Source organism: Meles meles, chromosome 1 (assembly GCF_922984935.1).
Source record: "Meles meles chromosome 1, mMelMel3.1 paternal haplotype, whole genome shotgun sequence".
NCBI classification, from domain to species: domain Eukaryota; kingdom Metazoa; phylum Chordata; class Mammalia; order Carnivora; family Mustelidae; genus Meles; species Meles meles.
The window spans coordinates 173,780,888-173,806,577 of NC_060066.1; the positions used below are offsets into that span (position 1 = coordinate 173,780,888).

The window sequence follows — 25,690 nt, forward strand, 5'->3', positions numbered from 1 at the left end:
TCCTGGGCTTCTCGGTCTTTGACGCCGGGCCTGGTTGGGACGGGAGGTGTTGGTGCGTGTATGTGTCTGAGTCTCCGGGTCTGCACCTGGGGCTCGGTGCACATGTGCAGCAGCCATCCCGTGCCGTCCACCTGCTGCCGGGCCCTGGCCTCTGGCAGAGCCGCTCTTTGCCTCCCCGTGATGTCCAGCCTCTGCTCAGCACCAGGAGCTCCCCAGGGCCCACCTGTGTACTTGAGGAGCAGACTCTGTGCCCCTCTGCTCCTCCTCATTTGGGGTGTCCACAAACCTCTAGAGGGGTGGCCCAGCTCTCTTGGCCCTTGCTCGCCGGGAATAAGAACGTGCTTCTTGCCCAGAGACTTTCTGCTGGAGAGATCCCAACCAAGAGCCTTCTGCACAGTCCTGGTGAGAAGGGACAGGGGGTCTGCAGCCTTCATCCAGCCTTGGAAATCTCCCAAGGGCAGGTACAGCCTGACTGGCTCTGGGAGGTGGAGGGAAGGGAGGGCTGTGGTCCCTCTGGCACATTCTCCCTTTACCTTCTGTGCTTCACAGCACCTCCCCACCCCCCTCCAGCCCACCAGCCTCTCTGGACGGTTAGGAAGCCACAGAGAGCTGAGCAGGTGTGAAGAGACCCCCACACTGGCCTGGGATCTTGGTCACAGCTGCCCAAGACACTAGTGTGGCCCAGGGCACGGGAGTCCGGGCACTGGAGGCAAACCTAGGATCTATCCCGCGGGAGCTCTGGGACTCTGGCACCTAGACTCCCTGGGCCTTGCTTTCTGCCTGTGTCATGAGGGAGGGAGTGTTATCCTGTCCTAATGGGACAAAGGAGATCATGTGTAGGAAGAGTCTGGCCCAGTCCCAGGTACAGGGCAAATGTGAGAGCGGCTGTTCCCGTCACAATCTCCCTCCTGCATATGTCTGCCGGCTCCTTCTTTGGGCCTGAAGTGAGACCAGACGCTGCCATCTGGCCTCGCCTCCCAGGACTCTCTCCATATCTGTCCCTCCCCTTCTTGCTTGGACCCCCCGAGGACTGGCAAAACACAGGCTCTGCGGAGACTCCGGTGGAAACCCCATGGGGCTCTGAGGACAGTGATCTCCAGGCCAGAGTCCCCCTGCCAGGGTAAGGGGGTGGGGAGGGGACCTCAGCTCCCAGCTGGCTGGCCTTTCGAGCTGGCCAAACACAGAATTATCTGACATCTTGGAGAAGGCTCTGGCACCGTACATCCCAATCATTGTTATAAAGTAAGTTAAAAGTTTGCACAAAAATGAGAAGTTGATCCCCGAATGGCTTGCCAGACTGTTGTAACCCAATATATTTTACCCTTAAACCAGAAATGTGTTTGTTTAGAAGCAAGTCACTGGCAAATGCCAAAACTGGAGGCATTTCCTCCCCTGCCCCCACCCATGCCCTCTTTCCCCAACACCCCACCCCCACTTGCCCTTTGTGTCCAGATTCTTAGCCAGAGCGTGAGAAACGGGGCCCTCTCTGCTCTGTGGGCCACGACTGCCATGGGGAGGAGACTTGACATTCACCTGGCACCCGCTGTGTGCAGGTTCCTCCACTGGGCACATCCTTGAATTTACTTCTCACTGTCGAGAGCAGTGGCCCCATTTCAGAGAGGAGGAAAAGCGAGGGCAGAAAGGGCACATGATTTGCCCAAGTTTGTGACTGTCAATTGGCGGAGGCCGGTGCAGACCTCTCTCTGCTCGATCTTGTGGTCTGTGGCTCATATCACGCTGCCCCCCACGCCTCACCTGTGAAGCAGCGTTCTTGCTCCTTCCCCAGGGGCCCGGGGAGAGAACAGTCTTGCCCAGCACACGGTGTGTCTGACAGCATGCTTCCCTCGGCGGTCTCGCTTAGCCACTCTGCAGACGAGAGCGGGGCTCAGAGAGGGCAGGATGCTGAGCGGGGTGAGCCCAGCCCCAGCTGGATTCCGACAGCTGACCCTGGGCCCTCCCCCAGACAGAACTCAAAGGGTCCTTGGGCTCCGCCTGCAGAGGGAAATCTGGGCCCTTCCCAGCTCCTGGGATGGCTCCCCTCGGTCTTTCATCTCCTGCCCTTGGTTCTGTGAGCGGCACGCAGCCGTAATGGATTGCAGTGGACTTTTTTCAATTAGGTTCTGATTTTCCCCTGCCTGTTACTATAAAACTCCAGATGGTCTGGGGCTTCACGGTTCCCGGGGTATTTTCCCCCATTATTTTAATCTTCCTTTGTAACATGCCCCACATGTGGAAACTGGGACTTTCAGGACCCTGCGCTCTGAGTGCCGGCCGTGGCTCACTCCTTTCTGCGACATCACCGTGCTTTTCCTCTTTGTGCAGTGGCATCTCCTGTCTTGGGGGGCCAGGAGGAAGGGCACCCTCCTCTCCCAGCTCAGCTCTGCATCTTGGGCCGGGCCTGGCCTTTGGCTGGAAATGGAACCCAGGCTGTGGGCCTGGTTGGAAGTCATTGTAACAGCTGCTGAGTGCGACCCCGTTTCTGGTGCTTTCCATCGGGGGCCTACAGCAGTGACCAGAGTAGTTAGGGGCACAGAGAGACAGACGGACCTATCAGCCAGACTCAAGACCAGATCCCAGTTCTGCCAGTCACTAGCCGTGTGACCTGGAGCCAGGGGTGTCCCCTTGATGAGCCTCACGCTCCTCATCTGCAGAGTGGGGCGAGGAGGGAGCCTTAGCAGCATAAGACATTGTCATGATTGGTGACACACCACGTGAGACACACACAGCGGCCACCAGCCCTTGATCGGTGTCCAAGAGGGTGTCACCTGGCCACTTATATTCTGAATCACCCCAGGGTTGTCTTAAGATATATTTTAATGTTCATGCATTTTAAAATAAAAAGTATCTGACATCCATTCTTACATTTTTTTTCTAGACAGTTGTCCCTTCTGTCTCTTCTCTCTCTCTGTGTCCCCACCCACCCACTCACAGTAGCTACCCTCTGTTGCCCATGGCATGTGAGCATTTGTTCCTGGCCACATAAATGTGCTGTGTGTTTGGTTATTACAGCTCATGTGTTTCAGATTCACCCCAAATAAGACCCAATGCTGCACGCACCCTAGGCTTAGAGACAGCACCCCCCCTGCTGTGTGCCCAGGCGTGCCCAAGTGATGCCCCCATTTTTGGTGGAACTCCAACCAATGCACTTGCCCAAGGTCTGACTCCAGCTGGGAAGTGTGGTTTTGCACCCAGGCCGCTCTGATGCTGAAACACAGAGGTGTGGAGGTGGGAGCTGGAGGGAGCAGATACCACCAAGCCATCACCAGGGGCCAGGGCACAGCCGCCAGGATACCGTGATGAAGACTGGTACTTGCCAGGCACTAGGATACTGTGCGGGATTTAGGCAGGGAAGGACTCAGACCTGTAGGCTTAAGTCTTCCTTTAAGATACCAGATTTTGTGGGAGAGGAGAGGCAGGAGTCAGGACGGCAGCTAGTGCGGTCACTGGGGTGAGCAGAGCTGGGGGTGTGGGCCAGGGATCAGGGTGGCAAAGAAGAGAAGAGGGTGCACCGGGAAGATGTTTAAGAGGTGGCATTTCCCTGGCTTGGTGGCTGGTTGGATACAGGGCCCAGGGAGGAAGGAACGGGTTTTTGGCACAAGCACCTGGGTGGAAGGTGGGAGGTCAGGGGCTGGGAGTCCAGCCAGAAGTAGCACCAAGGTCCCCCAGGTGAAGAGCCAACTCACTGGCTGGGCCCCATCAGTGAGTGCATGGGCTGGTTTCTGTGGCGTTTTCTGGGAAAAAATACCCCCACACTCACCTGTTCCAGGATGAATCAGCACTCCATGGATTGGAATGAAGGGAACGCCCCAAATTCCCATTTCTACTTCTTCCTCTCCTTCCCTGCTTCCCTTCATTCTCACTTAGCAAATCCTTGGCTGTCTCCAGAACATTCTCTACCTTTCCCAGTCTCTCTGTGCTTCCCATGCTGTTTGTCCAAACACTGCCGAGGCATCAAGTCCTGGCTCCTCTGAGAAGTCTTTCGTGAGCCCCCTGTCTTCCCCAGCTGGAAGCCGCCTGACATCAGCCCCTTCGTGAGGCTGAACGCATTCTCTTTTGTTTGGACTTAGGGGTGTTTTGTGGTCTTTATTGTCCCAAAGTCCCAGCTCCCAGCACGCTGCCAGGCACACAAGGGTAGCCGAGTGAGTCAAGACATGAATCCATGTGCCCAGAGAGGAGAGGATGAGCCTGAATCCCAGAAGTGTGGAGGTGGAAGGGTGGCAGATGAAGGTCAGGTGACAGGGTACCTGCGAGCAGAGACGAGGGGGTATGGTGAGGTCGGGGGTATGCAACTGTTGCATGGGGTACGTGGATGACTTCCAGAGTCATGGGCTTTGCCTGGCACTGCTGGCTTGTGTTGAAGATTGAGGGGGTCCCTTCTTCCCACTAGAGGTGGCAGTTCTGACTGTGGCTTAGCCCTTCTGGATCAGTAGCAACCACTCCCCCTTTGCCCCCCTTGTACCAGGGTGGGGGACATCCCAGGAGGTCTGCTAGGTGGAGTTATACACCTAAACATTCACAGCAGGGAAGAAGGGGTCTGTCCAAGGCAAAATCTGCCTGAGAGCCTCAAGGGACTGCTGTGTCGGGGGAGGAGTATAGGAAGGCCTCCGTGTCACCCCCTGGGCTGCAGACCCCATAGAAGGGTCATTGCACCTTTGGGTCACAGTGGCATTGCCCTGGGGCCCATCCTCCAGCCCCCCCTCAGGGAAACCAAGGCCCTCTGTTGGCTCTTTTTCTGCCACGAGACCTATGTCTCTATTCTGGAAGCATCGCTACCCCCCACAACACAACAGTGGGGGGTACCTCTCCGTGCTGCCCTCCCAGCCCCCACATAGCCAATGGATTGGGCATCATCAGGCCATTCCCACCCCAAAAGCCTGCCTCACTCTCAGGGGCTGTTTGGGGCACCCAAGCAGTGCCCCCATGGGACTGACCTTGAAAGAGTTCTAGGGCCAGACCAATGACAAGCCTGTCAGCCAGGGCCCCCTGTTCTTTACTTCTGGGGTCAGTAAAACCTGACCTACCCTGGTATCTTTTCTGAGGGCAGGATAGGAGCCATCACCACCGTGACAATAGAACATTCATAGAATATGTGCTGTTGTGTGCGGATATGCACTTTGCCTTGCCCTTACACCAACTGCCTGAGCTGGTTTGTCTTCATTTTACCGAGAAAGAAAGAGAGGCACAGAGAGGGGCACTGACTTGCCAAGATCACAGGCTGTCTGTTTCTAAGTCTGGACCCCTGGGCTCAGGTCATGCCACACCAGACCCCCGAAAGGCCTTGAATGCTAAGGGGGTTGGCTGGATGTCGGAAGGCATGAGGAACTCTGGAGAGCCCTGAGGGGGGTAACCCCAGGCACAGCACAGGCCCAGCAGAGCGAGCGCACATGGGTGTGACCCGGGGAGCATGCCATCCTCCTCACTCTGCCCCTGTTGGCCATCTGCGCGGTGGTTGGATGGAGAGAGCCGGGTGAGCCATGGCAGCAGCTGTGAGCAGAGCCCGTACCCTCAAGGTGCCCCGGCGTGTCCGGGGGCTGGCCTGCTGGGGGTGTGGCTCGGCAGTGGGCCCCGCTGCGTCTTCACCCCAGAGCAGTCTTGGATCGGGCAGCACCCCTTCTCTACCTGCTGCCACCTCCAGTTCCACCTCGGGGGATGGGCGTCCCATCAGGGCACCCTTGACTGCTGCTTGTTGTGCCCTAGCCTGTGACTCTGCTCCACGTGGGAGTAGGACATGGGCATGGCACAGACCTGGGGCACAGGTATCGGGTGTTTGGATGAACCCTGCAGGGATGAGGGTGCACTCCCAAGGGCACATGCACCCCAGGCCTGGGGTTTCTGTTCTCACCCTCCACTGGATCAGGTCTCTAATCCAGTCTTTGTCCCATGAAGGAGATGCCAGCCCTCCCCTCAAGGAACTCCCAGACCCTCAGCTTGGAGTTCTGGCGAGAAGGCAATGGGTGTGAGCAAAAATCTTCTAATCTGCAGGCTCAGAGTGTGTCCAGGGAGGGGCTGTGGAGGCTGGGAAGGCTTCTCCGAGGAGGCTGTGCTTGAACACCACGAGTAGACCTAGACCAGTAAGACATCTGCAGAATGAGTGAGGGAGGAAAAGACATTCCAGGCCCAGGGAGCAGCTCCAGCAAAGGCCCGGGGGCATGAGAGTCCTGAGGACACTCAGTCGTCACTCCCAAGCAGTTCCCGCAGGAGGACGTGGTGGGTGTGTGCAGATGGGAGAGGCAACAGGGTTGCCACAGAAGAGCGAGCACGAACACCAAGCCACAGGTCCTGGGCTTTTGAAAAATGTATGAATTAAACTGTCATTGAGATGGAAGGGAAGGTGTCCCATGGGGGGTGGGGCGTGCAGCCTGAACAAAGCCACACTGCTGAGACGGAGGCTGGCCAGACAGGCACACGGGCCCCTCTGAGAAGAAGATGATGCATGGGCCTCCAGAGTCTGCTGGGCTCTCGCACAGTCCAGAAAAGCACGTGGGGCCTGAGGACTTATTGCTTCTCTGCCTTAGATGTCTACCCTTCCGGCAGCAGCCAGCGGAGGAACAAAGGGACCAGCTGGGTGCCAAGAGGCAGCCCACTTTCCAGCCGTGGCTCCTCCACCTCATTTTGGGGTGAACTTGGCTTGGAGCCATTGTAGGAGAGCAGAGGAGTAGGTTGTGGCCAACTTACTCCCCAAACAGGATTTCCTCCTGGTTTTCATAAGTGGAAAAGGCCCATCGACTGGGAGCAGGAGGCAGGAAAGTCTCTAAAACCCAGCGGCAGGCTGCCCGCCTTGGCTCAGCCCCAGCAGAGCATAGCCTGCGGTTGTGGCCGGGCCTTCAAGGAGGAGACGGAGGGTGGAGGCAGCTCACCCCAGACCAGCCATTTGTCCCAGAGTCCCTGTCCTCATGTCTGTCCAAAGCTGGGGGATGAAACTAATGATGGGCCTGGGAGCTGGTTCCTCCGTCTCTTCCTCCTCAAGGGTTGCCTCGCCCTTCCCACTTGCCCTGGGAAGGCAGCTGGCATAGCACAACCATCTGGGCTTTGGCGTCAGAGGGGGCCTGCATCCTGTCTTTGCCCGTGTCACAGCCCTGCGGCCATCACACAAAGCCTCTGTCTCTGAGGCAGAAACGTGGAGACCACACACCTCAGGGTTATGGTGTGGTACAACAGCGTGCTCCGTGTCTGCATGGATAGAGCAGGGCCGGGTTTGAGCGGGGTCCTCCTCCCAGCCCCCGGTGTGCCCCACAGGAGTGCTGGCCTGGCCGGACACCCTGGACAGTGAGGACAAGCAGGGAGGAGTGGCCGGCCACGCAGGGGTCCAGGAATGTGCCAGGGAGCAGCATTAGAGCTGGACTTTGAAGGCTGATGGGGGATTGGATGGATGGTTATAAGAGAGACAGTGTCCCTGGCTGAGCGACTGGCGAACAGGGGCTTGCAGTGGCCTGGTGGGGTCCTGCTGTTGCTGGGGGCGGGCAGGAGTTGAGGGGCGGGAAGGTACGCAGGGCACCCGGCCTCAGGCAGAGCCATGGCGTCCTGTTTCTACATCAGAGACCTCCTCAGGGGGCCGTGTAGGGGAGAGCGTGGGAGGAGTGAGAAGTCTGAGGTTCAGGGGGGAGCTTGGCAGAGTCTGGGGGGACGGGGCAGCCTGGGCTGCAGGAGGAGACCCCACGTCTGTTGCTCCGTCCAACCCACCCTGACCAGGGGCGTCATCTTGTCTGGGCCACACCTGCTGCTTGCCCACTGCCCGGCATGGGGCCTGGCCTGTGGTGGGCACTGGACAGATGCCCGAACAATGCGTCGAAGACCCTGAGTTTACAAATGGGTTGTTACTCTGACAGTGATCGGCACTGATGCACGCTCCAGGTGGACAGAGCCCTTTGACAGTCAGCGTCCCCTTCACGTGGAGCCCCCCTGTCAGGCCTGAGTGGTGGTCACATAGTCTTAAGTCTGTAGGCGAAGAAATAAGGGCGGTCAAGGGCACTGCCCAAAGCCTCACTCTGAACAAGCAGGCCTCAGGTCCCAAATCCGGGGCCATCTGCCCCTGCTCTCCTGTCCCTTCAAGGCTGTGCTGCCAACAAGAGCATGTCGTTTCCACCTGCCACTGGGGATCCTTCCAGATCCGGAGAGGGAAAGACCCCTTTCTTCTCTAACCCTTATGGCCATTTCTAAGGCAAGGGAACCCACCAGGGTTTTCCGGATAGAGCCTGGGTCCTGATCACTACATGGGGAGCTGAAGTGGGGCACTGGAGGCCTTGGGCAGGACTGGGGGGCAGGGGATGCTGGGGCTGCTCCCAGGTTGAGTAGTGGGCTACCCCCCGGGGCTGCAGAGCACCCCTCACCGTCCTCTCCTGCAGTTTGAAGGCTGCAGCAAGGCCTTCTCGCGGCTGGAGAACCTCAAGATCCACCTGCGGAGCCACACGGGTGAGAAGCCTTACCTGTGCCAGCACCCCGGCTGCCAGAAGGCGTTCAGCAACTCCAGTGACCGCGCCAAGCACCAGCGCACCCACCTGGACACGGTAGGCCCAAGGGCAGAGGCCGAGGGGAAGGGGTGGATGGAATGCACGCTCCCTCCCTTGTATGGTACAGGCCAGCAGCCAGGGCCCACACAGAAACCTGCCTTTGTCCTGAGCCCTGGACATTCTGGGCAGCATGACTATGCCAGGAGAGGGGAGGCCTGTTATTATGGGACGTTTGTCCGATAGATAGGGGCAATTTTCCATCTCCTGGTTGTGGCCAATATCTCTCAACATTGCCAAATAGCCCGGGGAAGAGGAAGTAAAGTCTTCCAAGTTGAGAACCACTGCTTCAGCCTGCAGCTCCTGGCCTGGGCACCAGTGTCCAGACATGCCCCATGGAGAGAGCGGGCTCACCAGCGTGCAGCCTCTCCCCCGACCCATCAGCCAGCCGCAGAGCAGGCCTTCCCTGCTCTTCCCATCCCGCACCCTCCATGGAGACAGATCAGAGCCTCTCCAGGGCTGTCCTTTAGCCCCTAAGCACGGTGGGTGTAGGGTTGAGGTGAACAGGGCCTCAGACTCTAGATCTGAGCCCCAGATCCCTGTATGTCCATCCCCTTTCCCTCATTTGGATCAAACGGCACTAACCCTCAGCTTTGTCACGGTGTCGGTCCCAGCTTCTCTCTTGGGCATCCAGACCTCAGCGGTTAGCAGCACACTTTCAAAAATGTCGTCTCCCACGATCTCATACTGACCCTGTCTGTCAGGGGGCCGCTGACCCTTTTGACAGCTGAGGGAAGTGGGGCTCCAGGAGGCTCAGTGCCTGCCCAGCTGGCCGGTGGCGGAGCTGACTCGGAGCTGGGCCTCACACCCGTGTCCCAGGGGTGCATGTGGCCTGGGGGGACCCCATCCCCAAGTACAGCAGGAGACAGGTCTGCATCCAGAGTGTATGTCTGTATCTCTCTGCTCTCTGGGCAAACGATGGGGGACTCTGCTGGTGGGGGACTGGAAGACCCGAGTGGCCAATGGGCCCAGGCTATCTAATAGACAGATACACGGATGAGGAAACAGAGGCCCACGAGAGTTAGTCAGTCAGAGCTGGGAGTGAGCTGGGAAAGCCAAGAGCCAAAATGTTAGAAACAGAGAGAGATCACGGGGTGGGTGCAGGTTAGGTCCCGACCAGGATGTTCTATACATTTCCTTCACAGCCAGTGTCCCATACACTCTTCCCAGTTTAATGTTGGTAACAGTCTACAAGGTCAAGGCCACGATTCTAATTTTGCAAAGAAACTGAGACTCTGATGAAGTCACTGTCACACAGCTGGTACATGGCAGAGTCCAGTGACCCTTTGCTGGAAAAGCCAGGGTAGCAGCTCCCCTGGAAAGTCGGGATCTGAGTACAGGGGACAGGGTAGGAAGAAAGAGCCGTGTCCCCAACTGAAACCAATCCTTCTCTCCACCCCTCTCCCCTCAGGCTTTGCTGTCACAGGCTGTACTGGGGACATGAAGTGAGGCCTTCTCACCAACCCCTGCTTTCATTACATTCTCACAAGCCCAGCCTTGGGGCCCTTGGTCCCCACCCAGGCCCTGAGGGGCACAGCCCGTGCCCAAGCCCCCTGGTTACATCTCCCAGAGACCGCAGGACAGCACCAACAGCACCAGGCCCTCTGCACACACAACCTCCAGCCTGAACAGTGTCCCTCTGGGCCTCTCAGGGTCACCTACTCTGACTTGCCCCCTTCCTCCCTCCCTTCCTGCTGCATTTCCTGGACCCAGCCCCAAAGCAACAGGCCTCTAGCCCCCACTTGTTATGTGAACAGAGCTGTGAGGACTAGGTCAGGTCAGGCCCACAGTGAACCCAGAGGGTTATGGCAGGCCTTCATCTCCCCACAGGACCTGGTGAAGCCCTAGAGGTGCAGCCACCAAGCCCAGCCCCCACTTGTGCCCATCCCCACAGAAACAGCTCTGGCGATCCTGCCCGGAGAGGTTGCCCTCCCAGCACACAGAGGCCAGTGGGTCAGCCCATGCGGGCTGGGCCTTGTTTTCCAGAAGGGACCCAGTCATGTTCCCAGCTCCCCTCTGGCGCCAGAGAACATGGGATTCTCGCCATGGGCAGGAAAGTGGCAGAACAGACTAGAGAGAGCCAGCCAGGTTTTAAGTCTGACCCTCCACCTGGGCCCAGAGCTCCAAGGAACGCCACCTAGCCTTTCTGGGCCTCATTTTCCTCAAACACCTACATCATCGGGGAGACATGGGGAAATTAACTGGAACAGTGCAGGTGTAGGCCTGACACACGGTCCACACAGCAAACATGAGTCCCTCCTTTCCCTGCTCTGACTTGCTGACTGAAAACTGACCAAACCCGGCCGTGTCCCCGGCGCTCGGAGTCCTGACTGCCGCTACGCAGGGGGTGATCAGGTCTCCTGCGCCCAGGCAAGGGGAGCCCCCCCATCCCAGAATGTCACTAACACACTCTTGCTGTGAGATCTTGGGCAACGCGTCAGCTTCTGTTTCCTCCTCTGTGCTTCTCCCACAGCAGGTGTGAGGCTGAACGGGTGCCCAGTGGAGAGTAGCCGCACACAGACCTGGAGGGCCACATGGGCCGTGGCCCTCCATCCTTACTGCACCAGCACCAGTGTCCTTGTTACTAATGAGGCTCCGGGGCCGGGACGGTGACCCCCCAGGCCTGGGCTTGGCTGCCGCCTGGGACAGTCACAGGGTTTCCTGAGGGCTCATGGGGGAACAGGGCCGGAGGAATGTTCTGCACACGTCAGGCCCTGGAAAAACAAACACGGAGATGGGCCTTGTGCCCTTTCCAGGCGAGTGCGCCTGCATACTCGGAGCTCTGTTTGTTTGCTTTCTGGCAAGAGCGTGTGGATTTGTATCAGTGTCCCTGAGGGACAGGGCCTGGGGCCTGACCAGCCGGGGCCCACGAGGGAGAACATGTATGTGTACATATGTCCGTGTGTTGGGGTGGGAGCAGGGCCCTAGGAGAGTGTGTGTGTATGTCAGTGTCTCACGCGGCTGGAGAGGGGCAGGTCTGAGGCGTGCCCTCCGCCCTCCTGCCCAGCACCTTCCTTTCAGGGAGGCAAGCCTCTCACTTCTCTGTCTCTTTCTTTTTGCTCTCCTCCATTTCTTTAACCTGGCAACTGTCCGTGGCAGCACCAAGGTATGGTCATCTCTTTCTGCTTCCCCCTCCCCATGAGGTCCCTGGGTCTGCGGTTGTACTGGCCTCTCCTCAGACCAGCGGGGACAGAGTTGCCTGGAGGTTAAGGAGGAGTGGGAGGACAGTTCCACTGGGTGTGTCTCACAGCGACATAGCTGTCCCCGGTACTTAATCTGAAATGTACCCCCCTCCTCCACACACCCTCCCGTTCCCTGCAGTTGCTAGAGGCCAGAGGGCCTGGAGAAATCAGAACCACAAAGTATATTGGGATGGAAGGTTTCAAGCCCCAGTAGCAGCTGGAACCCCAAGCAGGGTCCTGTGGAACCTCCTACGGGAAAGCTCAGAATTCAGTTCAGAGCTGCTCCTTGAGTCAGTCCCTGGGACCTAAGATGAATCAGAAGGGGCCATCCCCCGAGGAAATGCACTATCTCATAGGAGAAGGACATTGAACAAACCTAGCCGTGTTGGGTGCTCAGTGCTGCCCAAGGGAGCGTCAGTGGGTGGAGGTGGGAAGAAGATTCCAGAAGGGCTGGGCAGATGGGTGTACAAGGATGGGGGCAGGAGGAGGGGTGAGAACTTCAGCAGGCCCAAGTCCCAAAGGGCCTTCAGTGCTGGGAGGTGGGCTGTGTCAGAGCACACAAGGGAGCCACGGAGGGGTTTTCAAAGGTGAGGGCACGGCCAAGGGTCCTTGGCCAAGGGCCAAGGGTGGTGGGAGGTGAGGTTGGGGCACAAAAAGCAGTATGAGCCCCAGGCAGGAACAGGGGAGGCAGTAAAAAATATGGATTGGCTCTAGATGAGCAGTGAGATGGGGGCTCAGAGGGAAGGCGCACAAAGGGCCCAGACCCCCAGCATCCCCAGGCCTTCGTCTGAGATCCAGCTCCCTCCCAGCCTCCCATGATCCCTAGACTGAGGATCTGGGTTTCTCACCGACCAGAGAGCAATCTGGGGTGTCTGGAGCCACTGCAAGGTGTGGTTAGTCACTCCCAGCCCTGGGGCCCTGCCGTACTCCAACTCAGCCCTGTGCTGTCCCTTCTCTTCCCCCTCCTCCTCCTCTGAGACATCCACCTCACTGTACTCCTTGCCCACTTGTGCTTTCTCTGCAGCCGTGGGCTTACGGGTGCCCTTTCCTTAGAGCCAGTGACCGAGCTGGGAGAATGCTTAGAATTCAGGTGGCTCCATTTTGCAAAAGAGACTCAGCCATGGGAGGCGACTTCTCTGAGGTCCCAGCATGAGGGTAGCAGGGAGATACAACCCCTCCTTCACTCTGAGGCCTGTGGGCAGGGCTGGCTGAGTGAGACCCCTCCTGGCTGGGGACACGGGGAGGGACTGGGTGTGAGCCTGCAGCCGGCCCCCCTCCTGCTGCTGGGCTGCCAGACAGCTGCTCCCTCACCCCACCTCTGCCCCTTTGATGTTTCAGAAGCCCTATGCCTGCCAGATCCCCGGCTGCTCCAAGCGCTACACGGACCCCAGCTCCCTCCGCAAGCACGTGAAGGCCCATTCAGCCAAAGAGCAGCAGGTGCGTAAGAAGGTAAGAGTCTCCATTCCAGGCCCACCTCTGCCAGTGTCTCCCCCCCACCCCCAGCCTTACAGACCCCTATGGGGCGACAAGCCAGGTACCTGCACTCCTTGCCTGCATTTACCTTTCCACACACCTGAGGATGCTGCTGTCCATCGTCCAAGACCGGCCTCCCCCCTGGCCCCTGAGTTCACTTCCTCACCTCCAGCCGGCCAGACATCTCTCCACCCACAGACCGTCCACAGACAGCTTCTCTATCATCCATCTGCCCCCTTGCCCCGGCTCGCTTAGTTAACATTTGATGGCAGCCCCTGTGTAGGCATCGAGGATGTAAAAACGGGAAATCACGTTGCCCTCCTCCGATGGGGACCTGGCAGGGAGAGACAGACATAAAGAGCTCATTTGATAGAGTAGAATAAAGATGACAGTAGAAGTCCACAGAGAATAGTCAGGGGTGCAGAGAAGGGGGCCTTAGCCTGTTGGGGTGGGAGCAGGAGGGACCCAGGGCAGTGGGGGGATGGGATTGCCACTTGGGGTCCAGCCCACCTCTGGGCTCAACCCACGTCTCCAGAAGAGCACCAGGGCCGTGGGAGGCAGGTACTTGAGTGCAAGGGAAGGGGGGTGGTGAAGAGAAACACCAGGACCAGTCCAGGGTTATCAGCGGGACAGCGGAGGACAGAGCAGGGAGAGCCTATTAATTCACTCTGCAACATTTACGCAGTACCTAGCGTTTTCCAAGCACTGTTTTAAGAACTGTGGATATGGCTGTAAGTCAAGCAGAGAGAGGCAGAGAGGCTGGAGAAAAAGGCCTGCTTCAGTCCTGTGGGGTGGGGGTGTACAGAGATGGGTCTGGACACACAGGGCTCTGCTGGAAAGACATGGCAGGGTGGGGGGAACAGCCAAGCTTGAGGCTTCAGTCTTTATCCTACACCTGAGCTGTCCAGTGAGAACACCCCATCTGTCCTCACTGCGACGAGGCAGGGCCAAGCTGAACCCAGCATGGAGTCGTGAACCACAGGAGAGACCGCCAGGGTCCCACCCCAGACATGCACGTCTCCAGGGCCTGAGCTCTGTCCACTGCTCTCAGGCTGAAGGGCCCAAGCAGGGATGCGGAATGGCCTGGGCTCTATGCCAAGGAGGCTTCTATCCTGAGCCCACTGGTGCCCGAGGACCAAAATCCTGCCCTGGTTTTCCCAGGCCCTGTGCTTGGCTCGCACTGAGCCCCAGGGACCCGAGGCCGCAGATCTGCAAGCTTCCCAACCATAGGCATCCATTAGGAGCCATCGGGGATGATGTATCTTGCTGGGTAAAGCGACCCTTGTATTATGACAGCTCCTTGGCAGCCCTGCTGCGTTTCAGGGAGAATTAGAAATGCTTTTCTTCCTTAATGCTCCTCTCCTGCTGCTCTTAATCCGATCGACATTGCGGTCTGCAAGAACACGCCTTGGCCCTCTTTTGCCAGAAACTGAATTTACATGGAAAGCAGCTGCTGGGGCAAGGAGCTGAGAGCCTGTCGGGAGGCTGGGCGTGCCATCCCCCAGCCTGGGTGCCAGCTCTCTGGCCTGGGAGGGTGGGAAAAGCCTGCGGGCTGACTCTCAGCTGCTGTGCAAAGTGGGACCAGGCTCTTGCCTTCTCTGGGCCAGTTTTGTCCCAGGTGAAATGAGAGTCTGGACAAGTCAATCTTCAGGGCTCTGATAGTCAGGCTTTGGGATTTCCCTGGGAGGGGGCCCTCCCCATCCAGGTGCAGACCTGCCTCATTGCCGCAGGTCCCAAGGGCCTCAACCAGCCACACCCTGTCCCCATCTGGCCTCTCTGGTGAGGTGAAGGATTTTGGGGTACAGAGCTCAAGCCTGCCTTCAGGACAACTGAGAGTTGTTGGCCAAAAGATTTGCCAGCCCAGGCTGCTCTCAGCCAGCAACTTCAGTCCATATGTGGATCCGGCATGCCGACCGTCACGTGACCATGTGGGGCTCGGCCAGCCCTTCACACAGTACCTTCAACAAGGTTGTTCATAGATGTCCTCTCCTTACTCCACACAGCAGCTGGGGGGAGGGGGGGCAGTTGTCATTGCTTGTTACAGGCAGGGGACAGCAGAAGAGGTTAAGTTACTTGTCCAGTGTCACACGGGGAGTCAGAAGAGATGGGCTGGGATTTGAACCCGGGTCTTCTGTCTCTAGCCCTTGACTGTTTGCACTGTGCCTCGTGTTAGGAAGAAAGAAGAATGCGGGGGTGGGTGGGAAGGAAGGAAAGACGCTTCCGCTGTGCCCACTGTATGTTACACACGAGTTCACTGTGGCAGCCACAAGAATGGGCCACACAGTGGCTGCTTGGGGGAGGGCCCAGTGGCATCCTTGGACACCTGTCTGGGCCCATGAATGAGGCTGTGTCTCTGGCAGGCTGCTCCCAGCCAGGAACTGAGTGTGGCAGACCCTGCAGGGATACTGAGGCAAAACCTCTGCCCGGGAGACACAGGACCGCTGACTTCCAACACACGGCTGCTTCCTGAGGACTCAGTCTAGGACGCTTCCACCAACCTCCTTCCCGCCCTCCTTCGCTCCGGGTCAGACTTGTAGCTCAACCCACAGCTCTCCCAGCCTTCCCAGCTCTGGTTTTCTCTCGGGCAAAAATCTTGGCCTGTTCACTCGTGTCTTAGCATCTGCTTCTCAGCCCTGAACTAACCCAACATGTATAATTAGCTCCATTTCACAGACAGGGAAACCGAGGAGCAGTGAGGTGAAGGGTCTTCCTCTGGAGCCCTTCCTGTCCAGTCCCCTAAGCCCAGTGTTGCTGGTGCTGGGTGGTCTCACACTGACACCCTCTCTCCCTTTGCTTGCTCCTCAGCTGCACGCGGGCCCTGACACCGAGGCCGACGTCCTGACCGAGTGTTTGGCCCTGCAGCAGCTCCATGGGTCCACACAGCTGGCTGCCAGCGACAGGAAGGGGGGCCGCCCCCTGGGCCAGGAGCTGCTCCCAGGTAGGTGTGCAGGGAGGCAGGGCCGACAGCACAGCCCTGCAGGAAGATGGTGAGGCTCTCTCTGTGGGCTCCCAGGGGCCACCCAGGCACCCACTCCCCTGACATATGTTCCTTCACCCTCTCCTGTGGCTCTCTTGCCCACAGGAGGAAGTCCAGGCTCCTTTCAGCCTGGCCTTCGAGACCTCACAAGGCCAGACCCACCCCAACCTTGGCACGTCAAACACGGTTCCTGAGCACCTCATGCTCCCTCTCATCTCCAAGCCGCTGTGTACACGCGGCCGGCCTCCTCCCCCAGCCCTTCACTGAGGCAGCTCCTGCACCTCCTTCAGGCCCCACGTCAGGGTTCAGGCCCAGGCCTCAAGCCAAAGCCCCATGTGCCCCACTAGGGCTCCACACCACCACAGCGGGCTTCGGAGGAGAAAACCGAGCCTCAGAGAGGATGGACCACTTGGCCGTCATCCCTTCCAGCTTCTTAAAATCTGTAGCCCAGACATGGAGCCCCTCGACCTCTGGGACCTTGCAGGTCCATCCAGCCGGACACTCAGAGCCTCTGGTCCAGCTGAGGTGGCCTGCCTGTCCTCCCTAGGCCCCAGCAGGAAATCGCTGCTGTGTGGCTGGCGGCGTGGCCTGACGGGAGATTCCCACTGACAAGACTGGTGCTCTGCCCCCAGCGCCCCCCGCAGAAAGCGCAGGATCAGAGAGGAAAGCTCTTCCCACCCTCTGGGATTTCTTGAATTACTCTAACCATCTTAAACATTTTTTATTTTCTCATTTTTAATGCTTTCCCCTCGGTGTGGAAGTAGCAGCAGATTTAAAACTGTCACAGCCCTTACCAGACAGCCTCAGGAAGAGAAGGTGTTTACGCTTCCTCTGGGTTGCCCTTCACAGGGATCTGTGCTTACAAAGGTCTCTAAGGGCAAGGACACCCCAGGAGAATGGAGCAGGGATCGCACCTTCTTCCCCGGGCTGCTTCTCACAAGGTCAGAATTGGTAAAATAGCAGGCGAGAAGAGACATAGGGAGAAGGGATGTGTTAAGGATTCTGAGGCCCCAGCGGGAAGGAGGGCCGTGACTGATCAGCAGTGGCTGGCCTGGGGCAGAGGTCCCTGAAGGGGCTGCAGGGACCTCTGCCCCAGGCTGGGGAGACTAAGGGATTGGGCAGGAGGAGGACTGACCCAAGGTCACGTGGAGAAGTCAGCAGCTGGTCCAGGCTGGAAGTCTTTTCTCGAGGATACTGGGCCGGGGCCTCTCCCAGGGAGAACGGCCAGACTTGCAATAGCCATGTCTTGAGGACCTGCTCAGGCTGGTCACTAAACGGATATCCTCTCCTTGGGTCCCCATGAGCTCATGCTGCAGAGGAGAAGCAGAGTCACTGAGGCAGCAGCATGGATGGGAGGACCGTCCGGGTAACCCCACGCCTGCCCACGCCTGCTCTGACAGCGAGCAAGTGGCGTCTTCCCTGCCTCGAGCCTCACTTTGTCCCCCAGACCTGCTCTGACAACAAATGTGATTGCAATGTGATCACGTCTATAAACCCAGAGTGGCAGATAATTTTATCCTGAGTATTGCTGTTGTCGCCTGTGGTGAGTGAGAAGAGAACTGTGTACTCCCCCATCTCGTAATAACGCACGGTGCACTGTTTACCGAATCCATGCCAGGAGCTGCTCTGGGGACTGTACGTGCCCATATTAACAAAACCCTCACGTCCACATCAAAAAGTGCATGCTACTCTGCTCTTTCTTTTCCAGATGAGGGAACAGGGTCCTCCAGAAGTTAAGGTTAAGTCCTCCAGAGGTTAAGCTGAGACTCCATAGCCTGTCAATGGCAGAGGCCAGACTTGAACCCCAGGCTTTGTCCATTATCAGATAGTCTGCGGCCTCCCGGCCACCGATGCTACCCTCACCGTACTGGCACCTGCTGGGTACCAGGCCCCGAGCTGGTCCCTGTCTGCAGGCTGCTTCCAGCCCCGTGGGGAGATGAGGAGCAGCAGGCAGGTGCAGAACTTCTGGATCCCTCTGCACGTCAGCCGTTAGCTTCTGCAGGCCACACAGCAAAGGCTCGGGGCGCAGTTGGGAAGATGGTAGGGCCAGAGGTCAAGCACTCAAGGCTGATGATGGAAGATGGTGATTTATAGCCTCAAATGGTGCATTTTGGGGAGAGGCCAGCAGGCTCCATGGCATCCCCTTTCCGCCAGCCCTTGTGATGCTGTGCCACCATCATTGCCATCGCTGGCTGCCAACACGCTCAGCACGCCTAGCCCACTGTCTGCACGGGGCTGGACAGGGGCAGGTGGGCAAAGGCAGGGGGAAACGGCAGATTCAAGGAGTGTTAGGACAGAGAGGAGTCCAGAACAGAGAGGGAGGGAAAGGGAGAAGCTTGCAAGGGTGACATTAAACGTTCATTTTCTAATGATAGAAAACTCCCAAGAGCTTGTCTCTCATCAGGAAGGCTCAGCTCTCTTCACAGGAAACCCTCAGGAGCTTATCTGGCAGGCTCCTTTAGCAGACCCAGGGTAATGTGATGGGCAGCGAGGATATGAAAAGCACGAGGTCAGCAGGGCTGAGGGAGAGAGAGCAGGATTCATCGGGATTCTAGACCTTCCTAGCTGTCAGGTTTCCAAATTTCAAAAAGATGGCAGGTGAGATGCTCAGGAGAGTGATGAGTGGAGCAAGCCAGGAGGAGTGCCGAGCCAGGCTCTATCCCCAGAAATCCCCTCCAGAGCCTTCCTGCCCAAGCTGGGGAGGGACGTGTGGTGGATGGATGGTAGGGCTGCCCTTGGGACCAGAGGTCCCCACAATGGGAAGGGGCAAGGCCTGGAGCTGAGAGGCAGAGGGCCCCCCAAGAGCCCATTCAGAGCCCTGGGGTCTCACAGCCAGCCCACAGGGAAGCCTGGCCCACAGGCCCCTACGTGGACATCTCGGACATAGCCTGAGCTAGAACCCCAGGCCAGTTCCTTGGCCTGGCTTTAAGTGGGCTTTCTTTGCTATCACTTGGAAGCCTGATTTGCTGCAGTTCAGGGAGGGAGCCTCCCCTGGCCTGTTCAGTTCCTGGTGGTAGCTTCCTGAGCTGCAGGCCTGGGCGAAAGGGGCCAACCTGGGATGGGCTAGACTTGAAACCCCCCAGCCACTGGAGAATGCAAAAGTTCCTTCTTGACTCCAACCATGAAAAGAGGGTGCTGTGTGCTCGCATTGTCCTCGTGGTAAAGAGCGTTGGGTCTGGACCCATGATGACTGGGTGCTGTCCAAACTACAGCAGCTGACCCAGGCGAGCTTGGACTAATCAGTGTGAACCCTGCTTCAGAGCTCTGGGTGTGGCCCCGAGCCTGCAGAGTTGTCCCGGGCCACCAATACAATGACTTAATTTCTAGGAAAATGATGTCAGTGTCATAAAAGTCAAATAAATGTGGCCAGATTTTAAAAGGGGAACAAAATTGGTCCCATTTTCTTCAGATAAAATAGAGGAAAAACTTGCCACCTCTGCTGGGTCCCTCTTAGGCTCTAGTCCGAGTTGGGTTCCATTCTCCCTTCTAATTGGGGTTCCTTGGTGAAGGCATTTGGGAAGCACTAGCCTCAGTAACTCCTCCCAGATCCTCCATTAGACCCCTGTAGCAACAACTATGACCTAATGTCCTCCATTGATTCATTCCCCACCTGTCTTCTTAACAAGAGTAAGACCCTTGGGAGTAACAGGTGGTAGAATGTGGTACCACCTTGCAGGCATCTTCTAGAGGTTTAGAATCGTAGATGAGAGCATGGCTGCTGCCTCTCCTCTGTTGGGACCCTTGTGTTGTGTACAGCCTGTACAACCATCTGTGGCGTCCCTTCTCATAGGTTTCCTAGGCCAGCCTGACATCCAGCGAGCACAATCTTACCCTGTCTTTAGGGCCCCTCACAGTGGACATCCAGGCTGTGCTTGCATGTCTCTGGAGACAGGGAATTCATCTCCTCCAAAGGCAGCCCCTTACTCTACATCAGGTCTGCCTGTGAAAAGTATGGCCAAGCCCTGAGTCTCTCTCAGGCTTCTTTCCGTTCCAGGATCCCTGTCTGCTTCTAGGGCTACACAGAACAGCTCCGGAGACTTGAGGCAGCATGCTCCATAAAACCCACCACCCTAAAAAAATGCAAGCGTGTACACACACCCCCCCCCCCCCCCACACACACAGCCTGGCCTGCTGATGCCTCTGACAGCCCCTTCTCAGTCCTCCACTGCTTTCAGGACAGCCTCAGCCCCATATACAGCCCTGTAGCCGGGGCACGAACAGCGGAGCAGGGCCATCCCCTCCTTGTTTGGGCCCCCGACCTCCTGTTAATATGACTGTGCTGGTTTTACTTCGTGTCTGTCTCTTTCTGACAGCAGACACACAGCTCCTGGGTGGTTCACAACCATCCCTAGGGAGCGGCCGAAGCCCAGTGGTAATTGTTTGCTTCCCTGCAGGCATGTATCCTGGCTCTGTCACCCCCCATAACGGGCTTGCATCGGGCATCCTGCCCCCCATGCACGAGGTCCCTTCCAGACACCACCCACTGGATGCCAGCACCAGTTCCCACCACCATCTGTCCCCTCTCCCCACGGCTGAGAGCACCAGGGACGGGTACGTACAGCAAGCCGGTCCTCCGGGACCACAAGCAGACACCTGCACAGGCGGCAGGTGAGGGGAGGTGTCCTGCACACTCCGTGGTTATCACTGATAATGCAAACTGTCAGCATTTATGCGGCACTTACTGTGTACCGTATCCTGGACTGACACCTGTGCAGTCTCCTTGGCGCCTCGAGGCCACGCACCAGGCAGAGGGTGTTGGCACATGGACTTCCTGACGCCTCGCTGTGTGCGCTCCTCCTCTCCCCCCACCCCCGTAAGGGTGGCTGCTGAAGACACCGTGCCCTGCCCTGCACCCTGGACTGCCTGACCAGGCCTCCTCGGGAGCCTCACTCCGGCTTCTCTTTGGCTCACACCACATGTTTGGCGAGCAGGCTGCCTGCTGCCCACTCCAGAGGTGCTCGTCTGGCTCTCACCGCCACTTCTGGCCACAGCAGCTGTGGTCACTGTCCCGCCCGCAGGGTTTGTCCAGGGGCCCGTCATGCAGGATCACTGCAAGGAGGAGCGGCCTCTTTCTGTATTCAATGTGGTTCCCATTGTGGCCACTTAATTGGCTGGAAATGGTAAATGTGCTAATTGCTGGCCCCTGGTGCTGCCAAAATCTGTTTTCCTTGCAAATGTGCGGAGGGAGTTCACATAGCCCTACACCCTGCCCTACCCGCCACTTTCACTTATCACTAGCAGGACTTGATCAAACTTGACCCCCAGGGCCTGGCCTCAGTACCTCCCTTCTCTGCCCTTCCTCCCCAAGGCCACAGCCTTAGCCTTGGCATTGGCCTGCCCGTGCCTGGGGCCAGCCTGGCTTCATCACCAAATTTGCTGTCCAGGGCTCCGAACTAGGCTCCCTCTGCCACTCACTCATCCAGTCAGTCAGTGTCCAGTTACTGAGCCCCTGAAGGGGGCCGGTGCTGGACCCCATGCTCAAGCAACCAATGACCCCAGCCCTGGAGAAGCTCACCATGAGGAAGAGACATAGACCCACAGGGACTGACCATGCAGGACAAAGGCTCTGAGGGAAGAAACAGAAGGGGCTGTGGAAGCCCAGAGGAGAGCCCAGTGCGGTGGAGGACAATGCAGGGAAGGCTTCCTGGAGGTTGTGCTAGGGCGGGCCTCTACGGTTAAGTAGCAGTTGACCGAGTGGAGAGATTGGGAGGAAGGAGCAGTGGAAGTGCAGACATGGTGAAGTCTTGAAGCCTTGCATGTTCTGGGAAACATGCACCTTTGTGTAGGGTGACAAACTCAGGAGGGAGGTCGCCAGGGCCAGATCACACGGCCTGTGGCGGGGCTATATCCGAAGGGAGCCAGGCAGTGATGTGGTCAGTTTGGGGAGGACGGCGTGTCCTGCAGTGAAGGGCTGGTTTCCAGAGGCAGCATCAAATGTGGGAGGGTGGCGGCCTGAAACAGGGCTGCTGGGTGGAGAGGAGGAATACCAGGAGGCATCAGAGAATCTGCGGGCCTCGAGGAAATGCAGCTGGGCAGGGAGAGGAGGAGCCACCTGGGATGGGCCCCTGGGGAGGCAGAAGTGTCCTTCATGGACCAGGGAAGACTTGGGGAGGTGCGTGCGTGGAGAACCACAAAGAGGCAGGCTGAGGGGGAGCCAAAGGGGACCCAGAGAACCAGGCCTCCCTGAGCCTCAGTTTCCTCCTCTATAAAATGGGTATTGAAATCTTTTCCTTTAGGAAGATGGTGCGGAGCACCCACAGCGGACAAAACATGTGCTGGGTTTGTACGGGGCATCTGGTACTGGTTCCATGGACACGGGGCCCCTTTACCCCACCCACCCACCCACCCACCAGCTCAGGCCACCTTCTCACCCACACACCAGCCCCAAAAATGTCTCCAACCAAACTATAATAAACCACAGAGGCCTCTCCCCCCGCTCAGGCCCGGGCCCTCTGCTCTGCCTCATTCATCACCTGCCTGCCGCCTGCATGTAAGTGCCCGTCAGGGATTCCTGCGGCGAGTGGCAGAGTGAGGACAAGACCAGGACAGCCCAGCCCACCGTCCAAGCGCCCGTGCCTGCTCGAGTCATCCCAACGGGCCAGGCACCCAGGCTCCCTCGCTGGACTGCGGGAGAGTAGGGCCCTCAAGCCTGACGGCAGGCCCAGGCCCAGCTTGAATGGGTTTCTTTTTTCAGCCCCTGAGAAGAGCGGCAAGGCAGAGGGAAAAGGCCTTCAGCCTCCCCTTCCTGCCAAAGTCAACAGGGAAGGCCACTCGCGGCTCCCTGGTGGTTTGCTGGGACGTTTAAAGAGTTTGACAGAATTATCTGATTCACTCAAAAATATGCTAAGAGGGCCTGACTTCATGACCAAATTTATTTACCCTGGCTCAGAGAAGACGCCGAAAGGGCGGTCCCCCTCCCCCCACAGCCGCATACGAGGTATGAAGCCCTCAGTTTGCCAAGCCAGTGAGGTTTTATATTAATTTTTATAGGTTCCAATTGAAGCAAAAATATTTGATTTAGGAATCATTTGCATGACTCAGAAGAGGAGCTCCAGATGATCTTTTTTCCTTTTAAAGAGTTCAGGTAGAGCAGCGTAACCTCAGCCTTCATGTCGGCTGTGGAGAGAGTCGTGTTCTGTTTAATTTCACTGGCTGTGAAGGTGGCAAATGTGAATTTATGGCAGGTTTGAGACAGGGAAAACAAACTTTGAGAATGCATTTTTTTTTCCTCCTTCAGATCTGGTTCTCCTTAATTCTGCAGCACTGTTAATCTCTGGGTTTTGTAGCTGAGCGATTAAAAAAACACGTTGGTTAGTGTTTATCAGCTGTTTGCGGTGTCCCCAGCCCAGGGCTGAGCAACGCATCCCTGAGAGGCGAGGCCCAGCCCTCCCGCAGGAGCTCCCAGGGAAGGGGACAGCAGGAAGTCAGGGAAAGCCTGGTGTGGGTGCAAGCTTGGGCCGGGCGTGAGGCAGGTGGGCACCACGCAGCGGGCCTGAAGCGGGGTAGGTCCCCTACGGGCCACCCCGCAGCCTCCCCGCAGGCTACATCTCAGCCCAGCCTCAGCCAGAGAAGCTGCTGTGAGGACACACAGCTTATGCACAGCCCGCCACAGCATATAGACCGCAGCGGTCAACCCTCTCCCACTTGACAGCTCTGTGAGAGGAGCCTAAAAATAGTCATGAGGATGATAAGAAGGTCATGGGGCCTTGATGAGGATTCAGTCCGTCAACTTGATGCTGAGGAGGTATCTGGAACCAGGGGCCCAGCATAAAGGCCCCCCATGTCACCTTCAGCACACTCACAGCAGTGGGGTTCCAGACATCAAATGATGGCAGTGAGCAGAGGGTGCCCAGGCTGGAGGGAGCAGGTGGGGGGACCCAGCAGGCTACAGACCTGGGGCCCACTGGCCTCTCCCTAAATCTTTCTCCATTTCAGGATAGCCTTGCTTCCCTCAGAGAGAAGGGCTGATCTGGCCCCATAACGCGTCATGTTTAGAGGGTAGACAAGGGTAGTGCTTCTGGCCTATAACGGTCACCTTAGCTGAGACATTGGATTTGTAGTATATTTTAATGTGGACGGTCCAACAGATCCACAAGGCAAATCAGAGAGTGGACACTCTGAGCTCCCCCTGCCTCTTCCCAAAATGCATGTAAGGGCTTTACAGGCTGGTCCCCAGAGCCCTCAGGTCTATCTGGCCCCAGGGCCAGGTTGGTTCCTGTGAGCAGACCCTAGAGGCATAGGGAGCAGCATGAGGAAAGACCCCACGCTGTATGGACATGCCATCCAGTTGGATAAGCTGCCTGGGCTCCGCTGCGGTCAGGGTGACAGAACAGCTCTCAGCTGCCATGACCTTATTCCAGATGGTGAGTTTCCAGAGAGCACAGGCTCAGGCCTGCCTTACCTCAGGCTCTGTATGAATAGAGGTGGTGATCCCCCCATCACAGGAGGTATGCAACTGCAAGGATGGAGACAGAAGGTCCCTGAAAGCACACTGTGTGGGGGAAGAAAGCCCAGCTTAGACATTAGAACTATCTACTTGTTTTCTTTCCCTACATCTTTATAATAATGATGCTGGTTCATGGAGTGGCTGAGAATACATGTGACATCATGTTGGGTGCTATGTCCACTTTGACTTACTTAATTTTACCCTCACCCTAACCCGTGAGGTCAGTGTGGCCAGGACTAACCTGGTGAGCCACGTCTCTGAACCTTGCTGTTTTGATGTGTGAGGCGGACACAAGAACTTCTCTCCCAGGGCCTGAGGTGAGGCGGGGACTCAGTGGGTGGTGACTCTTAGTGCCTTGGGGCTTGCAGGGCAGCTCTACTGGGGTTTGTCCTCCTGGTGGCCAGAGCGCAAGTGCAGAGTGAGAGCAGCGTGGTCCTGCGGGGGTGGCTGGTACTTCACGCAGGTCACGAGAATCCCAGTGTCCCAGCTGGAGACACAGCAACCCCGGGAGCAGCACATGGCTCAGAGACGTTAAGCATCTTGCTGAAGTCACAGCCAGTGAGAGCAGATGGGGTTTAAAACAGATCTGTCAACTCCAAAGGTCGTTCTGATAACCAGTGTTCCTTGCTAATTGCCAGTCCTAAATACCAGATAGAAGTTCTTCTTTACTGATCCCTTTGGACTTTCAAGCTTAGACGACTTTCAAATTTAATTCCAGTTTGAACATAATCCAGAGTAAAAGCTTCCGCTTCTAACTGCAGTGTCTTAAGTAAGAGCAGATCAGGTAGCGAGCTCCTCATGGCTGGAGGGAAGCAAGCAGCAGCAGCCATGCCTTTGGCCCCCTGGGCCCCAGAGCCCATCCTGCTGATGACTGCCTCTGTTCTCTCCAGGTTGGGACCCGGTCTCCTCTCCCCTATGGTCAGCCCATTGAAGGGGCTCGGGCCACCACCGCTGCCACCATCCTCTCAGAGCCATTCTCCAGGGGTCCAGCCCTTCCCCACACTCTCCAGCAAGCCACCCTACCCACCTTTCCAGAGCCCTCCACCCCCACCTCTGCCCAGTCCACAAGGTAAGTTCTGGCTGGGGCCTCTCTCCATAGATACCCACT

At 57.5% G+C, this 25,690-nt stretch overlaps 1 protein-coding gene across 1 annotated transcript in view; it reads left to right on the forward strand.

Moving 5' to 3' along the window:
- GLIS1 (GLIS family zinc finger 1) overlaps positions 1-25,690 on the forward strand; it is a 218,288-nt gene that overhangs the window by 188,996 nt on the left and 3,602 nt on the right. The window contains exons 5-9 of the mRNA XM_045998143.1: positions 8,343-8,504; positions 13,025-13,135; positions 15,965-16,097; positions 20,531-20,687; positions 25,473-25,651. Of these exons, the coding sequence (XP_045854099.1) occupies positions 8,343-8,504; positions 13,025-13,135; positions 15,965-16,097; positions 20,531-20,687; positions 25,473-25,651 (742 nt within the window). The remainder of the gene's footprint in view (positions 1-8,342; positions 8,505-13,024; positions 13,136-15,964; positions 16,098-20,530; positions 20,688-25,472; positions 25,652-25,690) is intronic.